This window comes from Neodiprion lecontei, chromosome 5, assembly GCF_021901455.1.
Source record: "Neodiprion lecontei isolate iyNeoLeco1 chromosome 5, iyNeoLeco1.1, whole genome shotgun sequence".
In the NCBI taxonomy this organism is placed as follows: domain Eukaryota; kingdom Metazoa; phylum Arthropoda; class Insecta; order Hymenoptera; family Diprionidae; genus Neodiprion; species Neodiprion lecontei.
In genome coordinates this window covers 16141736-16162943 of record NC_060264.1, presented here as the reverse complement: position 1 = coordinate 16162943, position 21208 = coordinate 16141736, and the positions used below count along the sequence as shown (strand labels likewise).

Below are 21208 nucleotides of genomic sequence, written 5' to 3'. Positions count from 1 at the left end.
AAAATTCGAACGACTTAACACACGCGCATAAGGTGTGCACTTTCCTCGTGGACACACGATACACATAGTTAAATATGTTAATAGACATATTTATAATTCAAAATTGTAAATAGGTTTTAAATACTGTGAAACGTATATAATTTTTGAACTACTGGTAAATTCGAAAAATTAACGACGGAGCCAGGAATCGAACCTGGTATCTAGCGATGCTTTACCGGAGCCTTACTCCACTAGACCACCTAGCCGCCCTGACTCTGATGTCGTTAATTCCTCTCATCACCAGTAAGTTCAAATTTGTTTTCTTGTGCTGTGATAGTATGTGTGAATATATAAAGTGTTCTTCCTCTTCGAGCACAACTTGTAAGAATGTCTGTAAGTGTGTTTACATTTTGGAATCTTACGCTTCTTGGTGCGAAGCTCGTAAGACAGTCAATGACCGTCTAATATTGAAATGCGGATATGCATCATCAATATTAATATTAATCACGAGGCAATTTTCATTTTGTGAAACGTATATAATTTTTGAACTACTGGTAAATTCGAAAAATTAACGACGGAGCCAGGAATCGAACCTGGTATCTAGCGATGCTTTACCGGAGCCTTACTCCACTAGACCACCTAGCCGCCCTGACTCTGATGTCGTTAATTCCTCTCATTCCTCTAGATACCAGGTTCGATTCCTGGCTCCGTCGTTAATTTTTCGAATTTACCAGTAGTTCAAAAATTATATACGTTTCACAAAATGAAAATTGCCTCGTGATTAATATTAATATTGATGATGCATATCCGCATTTCAATATTAGACGGTCATTGACTGTCTTACGAGCTTCGCACCAAGAAGCGTAAGATTCCAAAATGTAAACACACTTACAGACATTCTTACAAGTTGTGCTCGAAGAGGAAGAACACTTTATATATTCACACATACTATCACAGCACAAGAAAACAAATTTGAACTTACTGGTGATGAGAGGAATTAACGACATCAGAGTCAGGGCGGCTAGGTGGTCTAGTGGAGTAAGGCTCCGGTAAAGCATCGCTAGATACCAGGTTCGATTCCTGGCTCCGTCGTTAATTTTTCGAATTTACCAGTAGTTCAAAAATTATATACGTTTCACAAAATGAAAATTGCCTCGTGATTAATATTAATATTGATGATGCATATCCGCATTTCAATATTAGACGGTCATTGACTGTCTTACGAGCTTCGCATCAAGAAGCGTAAGATTCCAAAATGTAAACACACTTACAGACATTCTTACAAGTTGTGCTCGAAGAGGAAGAACACTTTATATATTCACACATTTAAATACTGTCCTCTTAAAAAATTAATATTCAGAGTAATTGTTTACTATCGTGTACAATTAATTATGATTTACATTACGATACGAGTATAAAAAAAAAACCTTTTTTCTGACAAGTGTGAGATTGCAACACTCATCAGAAAAAGTTTTTCAGTCTACTATCAGCCGAAATTTTATTTTCCGTGGTGTGAAAATGAACATTACTGAGAATGCCAACATATAATAATGTTCTCAATGCATCGTGATTTTTATAGTAGGACCTCTTTCTTCGTGAACCGCTCTAATGCAACTATCTCAACCTAACTCCTCGATAGTCTCACCAAATTCTTTTTCATATGTTTTAAAGGTGTTCCAATGCATTTCTGGTATATTTAGTGTACTGAGTAATTTATTCAAGTGGATGTCTTTATCGTCAAAAAATATATTTATTTATAATCAATACAGATTTCATAAGCCAAATGAGCGTTAATTTTATCAGTAGCACAATTCATACATAATTTTCCCACATGCGTTGTTGATGTTCATAAATAATATAAGATTGTCTATACATAGATTGACCTAATCATTATGAATATTCAAAACTACCGACTTATTGCAGCTTTTACATTTGTATCAGAATGCGTTCTAGATCCAGCTTACTTGTGTTCCTTGGAAGTGTGGACATCGCAAATGATTCGCAATTTTGACAAATAATGTAAAATATGGGTGAAAGCCCAGATCGCTTCTCTTCATTTATATCCTCCAAGGAAAGTACCGATGTACACTTTTTGCATCGCAATTGACGAGCAAGTGTTTGTGTGTGTATAACACGACCACCGTCAATTTGATTATTATTAAAGACTTCTTTTAGACTGTGAATCGATTAGCCAACTTCACCTTGTTGCATTTGATTATCATAAACGTTTTTTAAAACTTTTTTTCCTCCAATAATACCTGTTTTCGCTCATTTTTCGAATTAATAATCCACATATTGCTGGTTGCTTTAGCGTCCGTCACATAAGTATTACACGCTTGTACGTGAGCACATACACCGAAGTAAAGAATGCGGTGTTGCCAAATTATATACTGCGTTTTTCAAGTAGAAGGTTGAAATTCTTTGACTTACTGTATCCCAAGGGTACTTCGTTAAGGGCTTTGTTGAAGAGTTTCCGGGAGCTGGATCTGAGTTTGTCCAGCTCTTTGCTCTACCACGGGACCTTAGACTTTCTCACCTTGAGCTTCCCGGAGCATGTTTCCTCAAAAACCAGGATTATGGAGAATCGTAAGTGAGTGACTTGACTCTCTACCGCGCTCGTGTTGTACAGACGGCTACATGGTCCTTGGAGCCTCCATCGGAGCTTCTTATTGTAGGAGCGTCAGTCTGTGGCCCTGGAATTCCGGCAAATCTCTGACGATTCCACGTCAGCATCTCCTACAAGAGAGAACGTGATGTGTCTGTGATCTGAGAGTGTGTCTTCTTCCTGCACCCGACAGTCGTTGATTACATTCAACAGCTTGGGGCTGCAGAGTGTCACGTCTATCACTTCCTGGCATATAGGAGGTGACGAAGGTCGGTCGCGAGCCCTTCTTCATTATATTAAGCTCGACCGTTGATAGGTATTCTGGCAAGGCTGTTCCCGTTTCGTTGGTATCGGAGCTGCCCCAGACAGCGTAGTGCGAATTTTCATTGCAGCCAATCACCAGGTGTAGTCTCCTGTCAGTACAGTACCTGACAAGTTCCCTGCGCCCCCTAAATCGATAATCCTACCCTTCGCCCGTCTTAGTTTAATCAATGCTACTATCAGGTCTCTGCTGCAGAACTGGCTGACTCTTAGTATACGATGCCTGTTGCTTATGAAGACTGCTGCCCTCGGGCCGGGTCCAGCCGCGCCTTACTCGTACACCAGCACGCAGTTCCTTCGGTCTAGTCCTGAAACATGTCCGTTGATAATCCATGGTTCTTGAATGACTGATATGTCTGTTTGCTCCACGGCTAAGCTGCAGCTATGAATAGCTAAGGCTACTTTGCAGTTTTGCTAGTTGATCTGCCAATACTTGATCCTCCTCGTGGTCATTGGGCCGGGACGTCAACTTCGCGGTTTCGGGGGATGAGAGTGTCTTGTTACCGAGCCTCCCTCTCTCCTTCATCCACAGGGTCCTCAACCACGTAATACCACTATGGCAACACCACCGGTGTGGGGTTGCACTTGGCAGTTTCCTGTAAAAATCTGCCAGTACGCTCTCCCGCCTGGCTCGGATGAGCTCGTCGGCCCTTAGGGGGCGATCCCTGGACCTTACGGTATAGTGTCCTCTCCCGGTGGTATTATTTGTACCTTAGACCACGGCGCTTGAGCCGCTGGTCCTTGAGCCCGAAGGGGCCATGTCTTTCGTCGGAACAATGGCGTAGGAGGGTTAACGGTTTTGACAGCTCTTCCCGCGGTGCTACCTCGACCTAGCTGTTAGTTGGAGGGGCCGTCGGTCCCTTTCCCGTCCTAGGGTAGCCCTCCTTAAAGGAGATACGCCCCAAGTTGAAGTGGGCCAGTAGTCCCTCTTCTCTGAGCACATCCCTAGATATGGCGGCCACGCCCAACACAACATGGACAGACGTGGGTCCATCCTTCCTGTCCCAGACCCTCCAGAGGTCGGTCTGGAGACCAGCGTTTTGGTGCTTTAGCCTTCTTATGATGACCTCCGATCCCACCGGCAAATTAGGGATGGTCAGCATCCTCGTAAGCCTGGGCGGTTGCTCCCTTTCCAGAATTTGGAAGGAAACCCCCGCCCAAGGCGTCAGGATAAGGACAGTTTAACGTAGTCAGGTTAGCGCCCCTTCAACGGAGCACGAGACCCATAGGATGCCTTGGTTGCACCGGTACTGCTTGGAGCGAGGATTCTCCTCCCCTTCTGAGATGGAGAGCATCGCTTCTCCCAGCGCATGTACCACCAGGTCACCCCGCTTGAAGTCGAGAGTGGCCTCGGAGTAGTTGGCGGGGTGGATAACCATCCTCCGGCCTCTCCTTGCCCTCGTCCCGTAAGTCCTGCGCCCGAGCGCCGCCCGGCCTCTTTTGGGAGCCAAGTGGACTCTTCTGGGGCGTCTTATCGGAGGGGGTGGGTCTTTTCAGACCTGTTCGCTACATCGGCACCCGGCTACTTGTTTATCTCATTCTGGTGACGGCGTGTCCAGCAACTGGGTCTCCCTTTGCGGAGTGCGTGGGTGTGGAAGAAGAGTCCACTGCAGAGTTCTTCTCGGAGGAGTTCTCGGAGGCCAGCTTGGCCTTCCTAGCCCTCTTTCTCGACGACCTACTACGGTGGGCTCTAGTTCGCGATGCTTTCGACGGAGCGTCAGTCCCGGTTTGCACCGGGGCCGCCTCCCCCGCAGTTGCCGCGATTGCCGAAACCGTCAGACTGCGATGTGTCATGAGTAATGAGTTTAACGGCTCCTCGTCCACCCGTAGACCTTTGATCTCGATTTCATGCTTTGTTGTCGACGAGTGTGTCTCCGTGGAGACCATCTCGTCGTGTTCTTTTCTTAAATCTAGGTTTTTCGGTTCTAAATCCATATGAGTCCCACGATTATGCAGGAAGGGACGGTGCGTCCTCACAGAGCCTGCTATATGGGGATAAAGCTAAATACAATAGGGTGGCGCCCGATACCCGAAAGGCACTGTCCCCGACACTGTACCCCAGTACCATTACAGATCTCTGCACGATAGCTTCCACCTTGGCTTCGGAAGTTGGTCCGCAGCTGGGCCTTAGTTTCCCTGGGCCAGTTGTCGCGTCATCCATGTTCTGTATAGCCCCGCCTACCCGAGTCGTCGCCTGCTCTCGTCCTAAAGACCGGTCTCCAACCGGCATTCTGGTCCCGGATCCGTATGTGCGGAGTCATCTCTGGCCGTTCTCCTATCCGGCACCTGGAGTTGCGTTGGGTTGGTGCTCAACCTGTAACCCTCACCCCGTACAGAACTTGGGGTTCAAGGAATTCAAGTTGAACATTTATAAAATTTTTAAATAATTAATGTCTTTCAGTCTCCTAGCAACTTTTTCAAAACCCGATTTCCATTCGGGTATCTCAGCAGCGAATAAAGATTTTTAGATTTTTCAGCTTTTCAAACGCGATATAAAAGATTCATTATTCTTGTTTCAAGCGAAATAAAGTTGTCGGAATTGCGACAACGCGTTCGAATTTTATTCACATTTCAAATCGGTCTCGTTTTTTTTGGACGAAACTGTATATAAATTTGAATAAATGTACCCATCCGTGGAAATGTACAGAGAAAACTTCGGTAAATGTGGATTGGCAAGTTGTAAAAAAGATTCATTTCAATCCGATTCCGGCTATTGAATCTGAGTCTAGAGAAGAAGCAGTGACTGTGGGTCTTGAAAATTGTTAATTGTAAACTTCTAAGGAGAATATAAAACCTCCAAATATTGTAAGATTTTATTAAAATTGCTGGGGGTGTGTTTTTACGTGGAATGTAGCCGAATCAGGTGAAAAAAATGATTATCATTAGTTTTTCATCTCCGCGTGCGCTACTATAATGAATTAGTTGTATTACAGTACGGAGCAATTACATAGGTCTGTTTTTTTGTCTGAAAGTTCTTTTACTGGAGTGTTAATATTCGTGAAAGTAGTCTGGAATGTAATATAACGACATTTATATGATATACTCTATGTCATATTCAGCAGATTTAGCTGAAACTGTGTTTAAATGGAAAATAGATACGAATTACAGGTTGCATGAAATAAAACTACCTATATCTGAAGTTTTAATTACACTGGTCAACAGTGGTTTTGTTACCCTTAATATTTGAATAGTCTTGGTAAGATTTGATGTCAAAGACCCTAGAACTAAGCATAGTTTTTAGAAATTGACTCGTTATTTATTCGATCGGTGTTTTCATATATATCCGAAAAAGCAATATTTAGATGAAAAATGAAGATTTTTTTAATATCTAAAGTTCATTAAAAAAATACCATACAGCTCTGATATTCTAAATCAAACGATCAAAATCTGTATTTATCATGTACACTCGGAGACAATGAATCTGAGACGGTTAATTTTTTACACTACACAGTTATGTTGGCAACACAGAGAAACCTACAACGCTATAGTGAGCCGAGCGCGAATTGAACTCAATCTCAATAAACATAACATAACCCGTTTCAACATGGCGGTTTAGTCAGTTGTTGTTTCCAGTCGCGTGCCCATTTCTCAATTATATCTATCGAGTGTGAAAAGCTGTTTTATTTTTGGAGCGTCGCACAGTGGTCCCAAACCCCGAAAAGCTGGCCAAAAGTCGAAAAAAAAAATTTTTGTGTAGGGACTTTTAATGGTTGGAATAGTTGTAGTGGTACCCCTAGTATGTATTACCACCCTTAAGTAAGGGGGATCGTCCCTACCTGGCTTGGGAACGCATTCCGTTCGTGACCGTTAGAGCAGGTGCATTGTTTACTCGTCGCGCGTCGAAAATAAGTCAAAGTTGAGACACGTATAGAATCGTGACAAAGGAACGGATTTTGATTCTACAAAATGGATTCTTCTGCGGAAAGTAAGTACAATTTGAATGTGTTGATCGAAATTATTGTTAATAATGTATGAAATAGTAAGTCATTAATAAAGGTAGTGGTGTTTTTCTTGGTTGTGTTCTGAAAAGTCGTGTTAGGAAAAGCAATAAGTCAAAACTCTCATCGAATCCTGCCCTGAAACTAAATGGAAACTGTTGCTTAGACATTTCTTCAAAACATATCCAAAAATTAGCTGCATCTGGCTGCGACTTCGGTTTTGGGGATAATTTTTATGCGATGATGTGTGCGCTAGGGTGGTCCTTGTTCAGGATATGTTCTTTTTTCTTTTAAATATGGTGCTTAATCGATTTCAAATGAATGAGTAAAAATTCATTCCAAATTTTAGTTCGATATTTTAATTGTATCCTGCCCCCCCACCCCCGGCAGTGAAAGTTTCAATTGGGAAATACGTGTAATGGAAAATTCCGCTTGGTAAATTTGTAGGAAATTTTTTTGTCACTGACATTGTTGAAAAGGAGGTGTCAAAAAAATTGAATCATGCATACATATTGCCGAAAACTCTGAAAGATCCTCTGAGTAAATTGGTATGGAATTTCAAAAAGAAGTGGCAACAAGCGACCAGGAACAAAACCAAATTCTTCCGAAAATTCTATGAGTGGCTCAACGTTCCTGTGCCTTTCACAATTAAAGAAGAAGGTTTGAAGACTCCCATTAAAAACACAATGGGGCATCTTTCTACTGACAACAAAATGGAGCGTCCTTCCACAAGCTGGGACGATTTAAGTGATCGGTCAAAACGTAGGAGGACAGAAAAGGTTCGAAGCGAACATACCGTCCACGAATTGGCCTACGCTACACAAATGAGTCTCCGGACTTCCGGAAATTTACAAGCTTCTAAGGTAATTAGGGATGTCACAGAAGGGAGTCCATCAAAAGCATCACGGTACCGGATGTCTATTGAACGCGTTTTCGAAGAAGTACTGTCGGGCAACGAAGCATTATCACTTGTAGTAGAAGGTAAAATGACCAAAAGTCAATACCAATTAATACGTTCTGTAAGCGTGCAAAAAAATTGTAAGTTATACCCGCCTTATAAATGTGTATTGGATTCTAAAAAAAAATGTTACCCTGCACAGTCAGAAATTTCTGTAACTGAAAGACGAGCCACAGTTGGACTTCAAGCCTTGCTAAATCATAAAGCTGAAAGATTATTAATGGTACAATCGGACGTTATTGGAAGTCTTCCTGAGAACAAACTTGCTAATTTAGAATTGATATGCAACTGGGGATGCGATGGCACTTCTGGTCAAAGTACTTACAAACAAAAATTTATCGATGGAGACGGCAATAAATCGGATGCCAACATTTTCTTTATTTCACTTGTTCCCTTGCAAATCTTTGATAAAGTCAATCCACACGTGATTATTTGGAAAAATCCACGTCCTTCATCGCCAAGATTTTGTCGACCAATTAAAATTGAATTCTTTCACGAAACTGCCGAAGCAACTAGGACAGAAGTTGCTTGTATCGAAGCGCAAGAGAGAAACCTCGTGCAATTTCAAACTGTAATTGACGGCAAAAAAATTAACGTCAATTTCAAACCTGTGTTGACGATGATAGATGGCAAAGTTTGTAATTCTATCACAAATACATCATCAAGTATGCGTTGTTACCTTTGGGCTGCTACGTCCAAAGAATATAATGATATTGATAAGATGTTGCAAGGACCGATTAATGAAGATCACTTGAAATTCGGAATATCGTCGCTGCATGCTTGGATACGGTTTTTTGAATGTTGCTTACATGTCGCTCACAAATTAGAAATAAAAAAGTGGCAAGGGCGCAAAGAGGATAAAGAAAATGTTGATAGAAGAAAAAAAAATATACAAGAAGGTTTTCGTGAAAGATTAGGGCTTCTTGTTGATCAACCAAAACCAGGCTATGGAAGTTGTAATGACGGAAATACAGCTAGGAGTTTTTTCGAAAATTCTGAGATTTCCGCTTCGATAACGGGAATTGATGAAGAATCGATAAAGCGATTCCATGTTGTATTGCAGGTAATTTCTTGTGGTTTCGAAATCAATATACCCAAATTTCGCAAATACACTGAAGATACTGGACGAAAATTTGTCGAACTGTATTCGTGGTACTTCATGCCAACAACAGTACACAAAATTCTTATTCACGGTCACGGAATCGTGGAATCTTCGTTACTTCCTATCGGACAAATGTCTGAAGAAGCTCAGGAATCATGTAACAAGTATATTAAAAGATTCCGAGAAGATTTTTCACGAAAATGTAACCGCATCAAAACCATGGAAAACATTTTTTGCAAACTTTTAGTAACGTCAGATCCAATAATATCTAGTTTGCGAAAACTTCCTCCGAAGAAACTAAGATCGTTATCTTCATACGCAGTTGAACTATTGATTCCACCTTCACTTCCAGAATTAAGTTAAATTTTTTCAAATTACACGAGCGATACATCGGACGATGATGACAGTTCGCAGGACAGCGATTAATTGTAAGAAGTGCTCAAATTACATGGATTGAAAATAAAATAATCAAAGAAATATATTATAAATATTCATTGTAATAATGATTAATTACTGTATTCCAATCCTCTTCTTCCCAAATCGTCAAATGTCAACTGTCATTACATTTTCTATTTCATTTATTCACAACCATAATTTCTAAAGTTCCCAAGTACAGACTTTTATCCGAATTGAATACGCTTTTCATGAAATTTTCCGCCATTTTGTTTTTCTACATTTTGACTTCGAATTCGTAATCAGCGATCCCGAAAACCCCCGAGTACAGACTTTTATCCGCATTGAATACGCTTTTGACTTTTGGCCAGCTATTCGGGGTTTGGGACCACTGTGCGTCGGTGTGGTATGTGGAGTGGAGTAGCTCTACTTTACCTAAAGAGTGTGTTGAGGCGCCGAGTTCATAGTCCTTTTTATTCACTTTGAACTGGTCTGCCTTTGTCTCACTCGGTAATACTGGTGCGCGTTTAAGGGAGCTTTCCAGTGTGAAATTTTCAAAAAATCGATTTTTTTTTTTTGCTTTATCGAATAGTATACACTCTTCCGAATATTCCCTGAAATTTTCATGCCGAAATTCAGATTATTTCGGTTACTGTACAGCATTTCTTGGAAGAAGGCAACGGAGCGCTACAGCTGCCGCGTCGGCCGTCTGCCCGTGCGACCGTCATTTCTATTGTCTCGTTCCTACCTGCACGTACATGAACTTGGTTCGCCAATTGTCGAAAATGTGAATTCGGACTATTGCATAATTTGCGGTTAATTAGCCGTAAATTAGTCGCGCGACTTATTTTTTTGTCGCACTCGATTTTCAAAAAAAGAGCGGTGTACGGGCGCGAACACTCAAAACAATAACGAGAGCTTCAATCACTGTGTGTGGCAACTAGCCCCAAAGCATGTATTCTGCGGCAAGCAGATAGTAGAAATCGCTACGCAGTGTGCTGTGTGCACCTTCAATGAAGGTTACGACCCAATTTCAAAAATTTTGGAGACGATGAGATGCACGATAGGGCCGAGTGCCGCAGATTTCGCCGCTAAGTACAAGAATGCGCGCATCACCCAAGCAAACCGCCGGGCGTCCCTGGATAGCAAAGAGGCGAGGAGAGCTCGTCGGACTGAACAATCCATTGAGCACGATCTTTTCGAAGAAGCAGAAGGGATATTATATGGACCTGGTATCGCTGATTGACCGTAAGTAAACGATTTACCTAAAATTTCCTCACTTGAAACTTTGAACGCGTTTTTCTCGAAACAGCATTTTTCAAAACGGTGTCCAACTTGGAGGGCAGAGTTTTAAAGCTATCGAGTTGAATTTTTCACACAATATACTTAACGTCATTGTTTATCGTGCTATGGAAGCTTTTTTTTTTTTTTTTGACATCTTCCTATTTTTTTATAAAAAAAAACTTCCAAAAAAAATGCTAAAATCGATACTTTTTGTTCAAACCGGCGCCATTTTTGCAAAAAAAAAAAAAAAAGAAAAAAGCCTTCATAGCACGAAAGCCAATTATATATCGATCAATAATCTTTTTGGGTTTTTTGTTTCAGATCAAAATTGTGACCCCCAACGTGGACACCACATCCAAGTGCATTTTCTGCAACAATTGTTTCATCATTTTTATAGATATTAATTAATGAATAAATCGATCTTTAAAAAATTGTTTTGTATTCTTCAATACCCAATTAATATACAAAAAAAAACCAGACCGATTAGATTATTTTTTCTTTAAAAAAAAAATCGTGAAAAACAGCGATTATTCGGGCTGTGACACTGGAAAGCTCCCTTAATCCGCTCGCGGCACGTCAAATTTGCCTGCGGGTTTTCAAACTGTGACTGTCACGTTATAGCTGTTTTCGATCGATATGAACAAGCAATCTGTGGGTGGTTTGAGCAACATGCTCAATCTAAATCTAAATCAAAGTGTATTAAAGATTTGTCGTAGTTGCGGCAAAGGTCCTCTAAGGGACAAACCAACCCTTTGTTCAGTTTGTCATGCTCAGTACCATAACGCTTGTGCGCTAAAACTTTCCAAATGTGAAAATGGGGGCTACGCAAGATGTTGTGGTTCTCGCCCATCATATCCAGGAGCCGACAAGGCCTCGGCGGCGTCGTGTCAAGATCGTTCCTGTATAACTAAGGAAGACTTAATTTATATCCTATCTAAATTCTTCGTTAAATTCCAATCAAAACAAGATGAGCTTAATGCATCTATGAAGGAACTGGCGAACGAGCAAACTCGTCCTCGAGAGTCAGTCGAACTGTCATCAGCCGCAATGACCGCCCGGCTAGAAGAATCCGATAAAGGGTTGACTCCATAGAGGCTAGACTTATCAATCTGCAAGCTGTGGTTGCTGAGTCACGTCATTCAGGGTTCTCCGAGGATAGTATTTTACAAGAGCTCGAAAATAGGAATAGAAGGGCTGCCAATATTAGAATGTTTGACATTCCTGAAGATCCTGACCTCCCTCTTCAAGATGCCACCCTGATCCTTGAACCGCTAGGTGTTTCCATGGCATCGCTCCGGGCAACCCGTCGTGAACCATGGGCCCCCAGAGGCGTAAATCGTAAAGCTCGGCCGCTGTTAGTTACTCTCAACTCTTGAGCTGATGTACTTCACGTGCTTAAAAACAGATCTAAGCTTTGTTTGCGAGCCATCCATATCAAGAGTGACCAAACAGCAAAACAACGCAAGCAGCTCATAGGGGCCAGGACGCAACTAGATGAATTAAAGAAAAATGGTGAAGGAGGCGAATGGACGATTAAATTTCAAGGGGGCATACACACCGTGGTTCCGAAATCTGCCTCGATTTCAAAAAACTGACACCCGAGAGTAGTATCCGGCTATATTATCAAAACGTTCGCGGCTTAAGAACTAAGCTGCTTAACTTGAGCTCATCTCTCGGATCATGTTCGGATACTCATGATGTTTTTGTTTTGACGGAAACATGGTTGGACAATAACATACATAGCGCTGAACTTGGCTTCATTGGATTTAACGTATTCAGGTGTGACAAGGGAGACGGAATCGAGCAGCGATCGGGAGCGGACGTATTCCGCTAACGCTCCGGTTGAGTAAGCTCACACCCCACAGCACGTAACTCTCGGGCAGTAAAAGTATAAACCATCAGCGAACATAACACTATTCAAACAGGCACTAGCGTGGCAAGTGGCAACGATAACCGAAAAGGGGAAGGGGCAGACGGCGGATCCACCATGGACCCCGTAAGCTCAACTCCTCCTCCAACACAAAAACGAACAGCAGACCCCGCACTCAGCCCAATCATAATAAACACCAAAACGAACACAATTCATAGAAAAAGAAAAGGTGAAACAACCGACGCAAACACAATGGACCTCGAAGACTTCGGATCCCATACCTCACTGGCCTCGCCGGCACAACCAGAAAACCTGGAGCCGATCCCAACGAAAAAACGCAACGTAGCCAACAACAAAAACCACAAGGGTCGCCCGCCCCCAATCATAATTCAAAAACCCGACCTGCAAAAGGACAAAATCAGACGCATGGCTCTCCACGAACAAGTGAAGAAAATAAACGCCAAATTTCGCACCGATGGAAAGGGCAACTGGCGAATTGACTGCGAGACGCAGCGACAATGGATATCCATGGACAACTGGCTCGACGTAGAGAAAATCAGACACCACTCGTACAGCCAAAAAGAAGACCGCACTAAAAAAGTAATCGTAAAAGGATTCCCCAACACGGACTACGACGAAGAAGAGCTGAAAACGATGATCGAAGAACACTGGCAGGCACAACCAATTAAAGTCATAAAGTTCACCTCCGGCATGTCAACACTCGTCATCCTGCCAAAAGAAGTTAACCTGAAAAACATCTACGAACATAAATACCTAGAAGCATGTAAGGTACACATCGAAAAATACAAGGAACAAGAAGACAATAGACGACCCCTGGTGTGCAACAAGTGCCTCCGCATCGGCCACCGAGCCGCCTACTGCAAATACGAACCAATCAAAACATCCGAAATAACGCAAGACGGACTAACCTGCACCGCATGCAACAAAATCGGACACGCAGCGCACTTAACCCAGTGCGAGGTACTGCAAAAGAGAATCATCGAAGAAGCAGGAATGTCAAACGATCCCGGAAAGTCCTACGCCGATACCGCGAAAGCAATCACCAAACCAAGACAACCAAGAACCAAGAGCAACATCAACAAAAAGAAACAACACATCGGCTCACAACACCCGATGCGAACCCCCCAAATGACCGAACAGAGCGAGCCTCACACACAAACACAAGCAGAACCAAACAAGTCAACACCGTCAACACAGGACCAACAACAGCCTAATCCCACAACAACAAGACCGAGAATGGACACGGCACATCGAGCACAAATCGACACATGGAAAAAAAACGTGGATCAAATCACCGCAGCAAGGTTTCGCCTACTGGAAACCACAGGTATCACCAACGACGACATCACGACAGTTCTGAAAGTAATGGACATTATTACTCTAGCGTTGAAAAACACCCAAACAAGTGGCGCACGAAGCACGATCACAACAATAGTAACCGCAATAGCCCAAGTATGGTGAGAAGACTCAAAATATTGCAGATTAATGCACGAGGTCTCAGCAATAAAATGCATGAAATCATAGACCTAACAAACAAATACACACCCGACATAATAATAATAAACGAGGTAAAACAGTCCACTAAAATAAAAGCAAACATCCCGAACTACTGCAAAATCTCAGACAAAAAAGACAAAAACTGGGGCACAAACATGTACATAAATGAATCCCTGCACTGGACCCAAACAGCGTCGATGCAATATCTTGAGTCATGTATTATCACACTTGAACTCGAAAATGATAGAAGAATAACAGTAGTGGGAATGTACGCAGCCCCGTACAAACCTTCCAACTCGGAGCTCTACAATAAGATAACAAAAGACCTAGAAACGCTTCTCAGAAAAACAGAAATAGTCATATGCGGTGACTGGAACGCCAGACACAGATACTTCGGCCACTCAACAGACACAAACAGAGGGAGAACGGTACTAAACGCTATCAACAACAGTGGATTTTATTACCTAGGCCCCCTAGACGGCAGCAGACCTGACATCCAGACCCACAACACAATACTCGACTACACACTCACAGACATGTGCGCAGAAGGCGAGGGCGATTTCGAAACACTGACAGACATCGGAAGCGACCACCGACCAACACTCACAACAATAAACATTGAGACCCTACGAACCCAACCGGTGAGACGAACACTCAAAAATGTCAACTGGACAGAATTCCGCGAAAAAACTAAAATACTCCCACTAGAAGCCAACAACACAGCAGAGCTAAGCATCGCCATTAAGTCAATCACAGAAAAAATCCAAAGAACCACCTCCGAACTGAGCGAAAAAATAACAGCAGGCACCAACAATCCCCTTCCCCCGGAAATCAAAGACCTGATCCGCAGCAGAAACAGAGCCAGACAAGCCATGAAAACTAGATACGCAAACCCTGAAAACTTCCTCATAGCCCGCAACACCTATCACGAACTTAGGACAGAATGCGTGACGAGACTGACAGAACACAATAATAAAAAATGGTCGAATATCATCGAGTCAAAAGACGACCACCACAAAAAACTCTGGAGAATCCAAAAAGCCATGAAGAGACCGCCCACAATAGCCCCAATTTTCTCTGACTACAACTCGCAAAAAGACGTAGCAACAAAACTCCTCGACACTGCCATGATCACGCATACGAACGTCAAGGACGAGCTGAAAACCGACACTAAATACTGGCCTAGCAAGCCCCTGGAACGAACGAACACAACCGAAATAAGAAAAGCAATATCCAAACTCAAGAACGGCAAAGCTCCATGCCCGGACGGCATCACAGCTAAACCACTAAAAAATGCACACTCCACCATTTACACAACACTCGAAAACATCTATAACTACTGTCTCGAAACAAATCACTTCCCACGCGAATGGAAAACAGGGACATGCATATTTCTGCATAAGCACGGGAAACCACCCGAAAACCCATCTTCCTACAGGCCAATAACACTAATCAACCTGTTGGGCAAAACACTCGAGCGCATCATCCTCAACAGAATGGAAGCAATAAAATCCCTAACGCCAAACTCCCAGCATGGCTTCCGCGAAAAACTCGGTACGGCAACCCAATTAACTAGAACAGTAAACTTCATACAAAACGTAAAGTCCCGTGGCAGAACCGCCTGCGTAGTATCGCTAGACTTGTCAAAAGCGTTCGACAGCATAGACCACCTTGCCCTAAACACAAAATTAACAAGAAAAGAAATAGACTCCGGACTAATCAAAATGCTACAGAGCTACCTGCAAGACAGAACAATCCGCGACAAATACCTGAATGAACTTAGCGACCCAAAGACACAAAAATGCGGAGTACCCCAAGGCTCGGTCCTAGGCCCGGTAATCTTCAACGCGTACATCGCAGACATCCCCGAAGAATGCAGCTTACAGCCCAATACGCCGACGACGCTTGTATAATATCAGAATCCACGAACGCGAGACTAGCAAAATCAGAAGCCGAAAAAGTGACACGAACCCTCACGAAGTACTACGAGTCCTGGGGACTCCAGTGCAACGCTAGCAAAACACAAGCGATGATAATAGGACACAAACAAAACCAGCGCACAATAAAAATAGGCAACGTACACATCCCGATACGCGACAGCATCCGCTACCTAGGCATCGAACTCCGCTGCACACTGAATATGGCACGCCACACAAAAACTATCACAGACAAAGCACGCAAAACAACTCACATGCTATCCGGGATCCTAAACTGGAACAGTAAAATAGACGAACACATAAAACACAAACTCATAAGGGCCTGCATACTGCCCATACTAGACTATGGCCTAGGCTGCCTCTATCCACTGTACAGCGAAAACAACCTAAAAAAGTTAGAAATAACCTACAAAAAAGTAATCAAAATAGCAGGAAACCTACCAAGGAGTTTCCCAACCGCTGACCTATACGAAATGCTTGACGAAGTAAGCTTCCGCGAAAGAGCCAAAACAAACTTCAAATCGCACCTGGAAAGAATAGCAACCCTACACAACAACCTAACCGGGATAGACAACGGGGTCCCACGATTGCGTAACTCCGTATTCACCCCACCGCGTCACTAGCAACGCCCACCATCACATCGTTTGTAGATAAATCTCACCTCAATCATGATCACCTCCACCCTCAGTCGCGAAACACCGAACCAAAATCACCAGTCACCAAAACAACAAACAATGAAGTAGCGTCGCAAGACAAACCCAACACAATCACCAGGATATGATCACACATGTTTTATCAACAAAAGCCAAAACGGCATCATGTATAAATGTAACCACGAGAAACTGTGAATAAAATTACATTAAAAAAAAAAAAAAGGTGTGACAAGTGTAAATACGAGCTCTTGTACTAGGGGAGGAGGGGTGCTCATCGCAGTTATTGATGCATTGAGTAGTCGCAGTATCCCCTCTCCCAACGAAACCATCGAACAAATCTTCGTCTGTGTAACGGTTGCGGGCCGAGCCACTGTGGTTGGAGCAATATATTCACCACCTTTATCGGCGCCTGCCACGTACCAAGCTCATTGTGACAGCATCCACTCGATCCTCACTATGATGCGTTCATCCAACCTGCTTATTCTGGGTAATTATAATCTCCCGAACGCGTCCTGGCGATCCGATGGCCATTCGGTAACAGTTGATGTCTCCCGGGGTGCTCTCCTTAACGAGCTAGAGTCGGCCTTGATTATAGCTGCTGACCTTAGCACATTCAACCTCTGTCAACTGAATACAGTTTATAACGATCGTGGGGTCATGCTCGACTTGTTATTCTCTAACGGTAGTGCTCTGGTGGGGCTACCCAATGAATGTCTTCTTCGGTGTGATGGACACCATCCGGCACTGGATATTACTCACCGGGATAACCACCGTACTAGACCTGCTCGTAACTTGGTGGGTGGCTATGACTTCAGAAGAACCGATTACCAAGGCTTGATCAACTTTCTGGCCATAAACCTCTATTCGTCGATTTGGGAAGAGCAGCTTTATTCTCTCGATTCGTGGGTTTCCTTCCTATCGGATATGATTGGACAAGGCATCGACAGGTTCGTCCCGTCGAGGAATCAAGTGGTGTCGACCTACCCCCGGTGGTTCTCGCCGGAGTTGAAAAAGATGGTCACGCAGAAGATTGCGCACGCAAAATATAAATCGGAGAATTCCCTTGAGAGCTATCGATACTTCTCAAAACTCAGGGCACAGTGTAAAGCTATAGCGAGCGAGTGTTATCACCAATTTATAAACATGGATCAAACTAATATCTGTAGTAACATTAAGGCTTTTTGGAATTTCACGAATTTCGGTCGAGTTGATAACTCTATTCCGAGCTCTATGTCACTTAATGATAGAGTGGCCACCACGCCTGATGGGATTGCTAATTTATTCGCGTCTCACTTTGAGTCCGTGTATGCATCGGATCTGGACTCACATCCACCACTGCCTATGAATCCCCCCGTCCGGATTTCGCACCTGAATATTTCTATCGAGGAAGTTTTTGAGTCACTCGCCAATCTTGATCCATCGGGAGATAGTGGTCCAGATTGCATTCCACCTGTGCTGCTCAGGGAGTATAGGTTTGTTCTTGCACGGCCGTTACATTTAACCTTTTCAAGGTCCCTTGCCTCGGGTTTATTCCCGGATATGTGGAAAGTGAGCTCAATCACGTCTGTTTTCAAATCAGGCGATAGGTCCTGTGTTTCAAATTACAGGCCTATCTCGGTTTTAAACGCTATTCCAAAACTTTTTGAAGCAATTATTTGAAAAAAATCAATTCCGTAGTTTGAACGGATTATTGTTGCTGAGCAGCACGGGTTGTGCAGAGGTAGATCCACGGTCACGAATCTCGCACTATTCTTTAATTATGTAATCGAGGCATTTGCGAGGGGCCATCAGGTGGACTCTGCGTACACTGGCTTTTTCAAGGCTTTCGATCGAGTTAACCATCGTATTTTATGCGCTAAGCTGGGGGCTCCGGGTTTTTCGGGTGCACTCCTAGCGTGGCTTGAGAGCTACCTGACGGGATGGTCGCAAGTAGTTAGAATCAAACCAGCTGTCTTTAGAAGCATATCTGTACAGTCTGGTGTTCCGCAGGGCTCCCACCTGGGGCCTCTCTTATTCAATGTTTTTATCAACGACATTCTCGAGGTGATACACGGTTCAGAAACACTTCTCTTCGCTGATGACATGAAAATATTTTGTATAATTATCTCAGTTGAAGATGCACTTGATTTGCAATCGGATTTGGATAGGGTGGCGGAGTGGTGTGCTAACAACGAGATAATGCTCAATGTTCCAAAGTGTCACATAGTTCATTTCACCAGGAAGTGGGCTTCTATGCGCCCAGTCTACTATAGTAATGGAGAGCCCCTCAGTGTGGTCACTTCGGTGCGGGATCTGGGAGTCATCATAGATGATTCATTATGTTTTACCGATCATACTAAGACAATCATAACTACATCGCTCAGGATGCTGGGATACGTTAGGAGAGTAGCTGCAAACTTTAATAACCGTAAAGCGATTCTAACTCTATACACGGCTCTTGTTCGGCCTCTCCTCGAGTATGCATATGTTATCTGGGCGCCTCACGCCCGAGTCTATTGTACACTCATTGAGCGGGTGCAACATAAATTTCTGCGGTTCGCTGCGTATCGTCTTAGTTTTCCGATGGACTCCTATGATCACGATTATACAGGAATAAGCGTATTTCTAGACCTTAGGTCACTTGAGAGCAGGAGACATATAGCCGACCTCGTCTTTCTGTACTGTATACTTAACAATTTGCTCAGAGTGCCTGGTCTTAGCTCACTTGTTCGACCTGAAGGGGCAACCAGGAATCCAGACCCTTTCGTGATCTCATTTTTCAGAGCTAACTATGGCTATCATAGTTGGAAACCGCGTGTGCTGAGGCTAGGAAATAGACACGCCGGAAACGTCACACTCTTCGGTGGGTCCCTTTTGCGGTTAAGATCGACGCTGAATAATTTATACAGTGCTGGCTGGGTTGAGTGATCACATATTCACTGCTCTAAACGGCGACTCCTGTTTGCCCTCTCTCTATGTTACAGATTCTTTCATTAGTTCCTAGTCCTCGATCATGTAACTTTAGCCTAATTGTCGTTGGCCGCGCGGGCTGAGGCGATGCTGACTAAGCCGTTGGTTTTTGTAAGGTTGGTGGCATCTACCAGCCCGTAATTGGGGATACTCCCCGTTTATATCAAATAAATAAATAACCAATGACCGTGTCAATCCAAAAAGTCATTATCCCCGCGATTCTACGGTCATGGGTTGTGTTATGTTTATTGAGATTGAGTTTGTTTCGCGCTCGCGGCCCACTATGGCGCTGTAGGTTTCTCTGTGTTGCCAATATAACTGTCTAATGTAAAAAATTGACCGTCTCAGATTCATTGTCCCCAAGTGTGGGTACAAGTATTCAGAAAAGTTTTTCATCGCAAGCCTGTTATTTGCCTCATCAACATGCTGTACAGAGACAAATGGACTCGTTGACCAGAGTGTATGAAATATCTTGTCAACTTGTACGTTATGCAAGAGTCTAAAGCGGAAAATTTGAAGAAAAAATAAATGTATGGTTCAGAAACTAATATTTATTTGGAATAATGTAAAGGCTTGCCGTTTGTCAAACTCTTACGTTACAAATTATGTAATAACGCTCAAAGTCACTATTTTCAAATTTTATTGCGAGTTACAATAAATCCAAATTTGAAATTTTAGCACTCTAAACATATCGTTATAGCACGTTTAGCTCATATAGGCAGGCAAAATTTATAAGGCTGTAGGTTATTAGTAGAATAGAAGGCAAGATCCTGGAACTTTTATCGTTATCTCTCTCAGTTAAAAAAATCCAGGATCTTGCCTTCTATTCTACTAAAAACTTACAGCCTTATAAATTTTGCCTTACAGAACAAAAAGTATATTTTGTGAAAGTTCTTCTTCGAATCACCTCTTACCAAGATCATTGATAATTTAAATTATTATGCTCAGATTTTGACTATAAATAATGCATTTCCAGCTGTGAGGATTGTGGAAAATCTTTCGTTCATAAAAAAGTATTAGAATCACACAAGGCAATTCATAGCGAGGACCGGCCCCATATTTGCCAAACATGTGGCAAGGCATTCAGGCAGCAAAGCGCTCTCTACATTCACAGTCGTTGTCACTTACCGGACACAATGAAAAATCGATATCAATGTGACCAGTGCGACAAAAGGTAAGAAATTGTTTATTTTGATTAGAGCATAGTTTATAGAATAGTTTCGTACCTTGGTTTTCATAGCTGTTAATCATGTCTACCGCAAATACGAAAAGAGATAGCAAATTTAAGAGGGGAATTTGATGAAAATTGATTGGTTTAGTCAAAAAAAAGATTTCGCTATTCAAAGGGTTGAATTAAAAAATCCAGCACAACAATACAGACTAGGATACTGAGAAGAGAGATCGGAGCAAAGTGAGGCAGGTAAGAATAGCAATAATTCTCTTGTTTTTGGATTTTCTCGAAGTTCGGAACTTCGCTACAAAGGGCAAGAGCAAAAAAATTAAAATGATAGATTTTCATCAATAATAAGTAAAAAAATAGACAAATGTCATTTGAACAACCATTATTATGTCCTTTTCCGAAGTGCCCAACTTTGCCGCGGTCTCCCCTATGTATAAAAGAAAATCAATTTTCTCTGATGAGCGATGACCGAGAGGTTATTTACTCGTTGAAACCGCAAACTACTTCTAATTACATCGCTC

General features: G+C 42.7%; 1 protein-coding gene across 4 annotated transcripts in view; it reads left to right on the top strand.

Annotated features, from left to right (window-relative positions):
• LOC107228136 (zinc finger protein 37) overlaps positions 1 to 21208 on the top strand; it is a 185516-nt gene that overhangs the window by 77355 nt on the left and 86953 nt on the right. For 3 of the 4 annotated variants that reach the window (XM_046740057.1, XM_046740056.1, XM_046740060.1), the window contains exon 4: positions 20484 to 20681. The exons of the other annotated variant lie outside the window; for it this stretch is intronic. In XM_046740057.1, coding sequence (XP_046596013.1) covers positions 20484 to 20681 — 198 coding nt within the window. The remainder of the gene's footprint in view (positions 1 to 20483; positions 20682 to 21208) is intronic. 4 annotated transcript variants of the gene reach the window in all.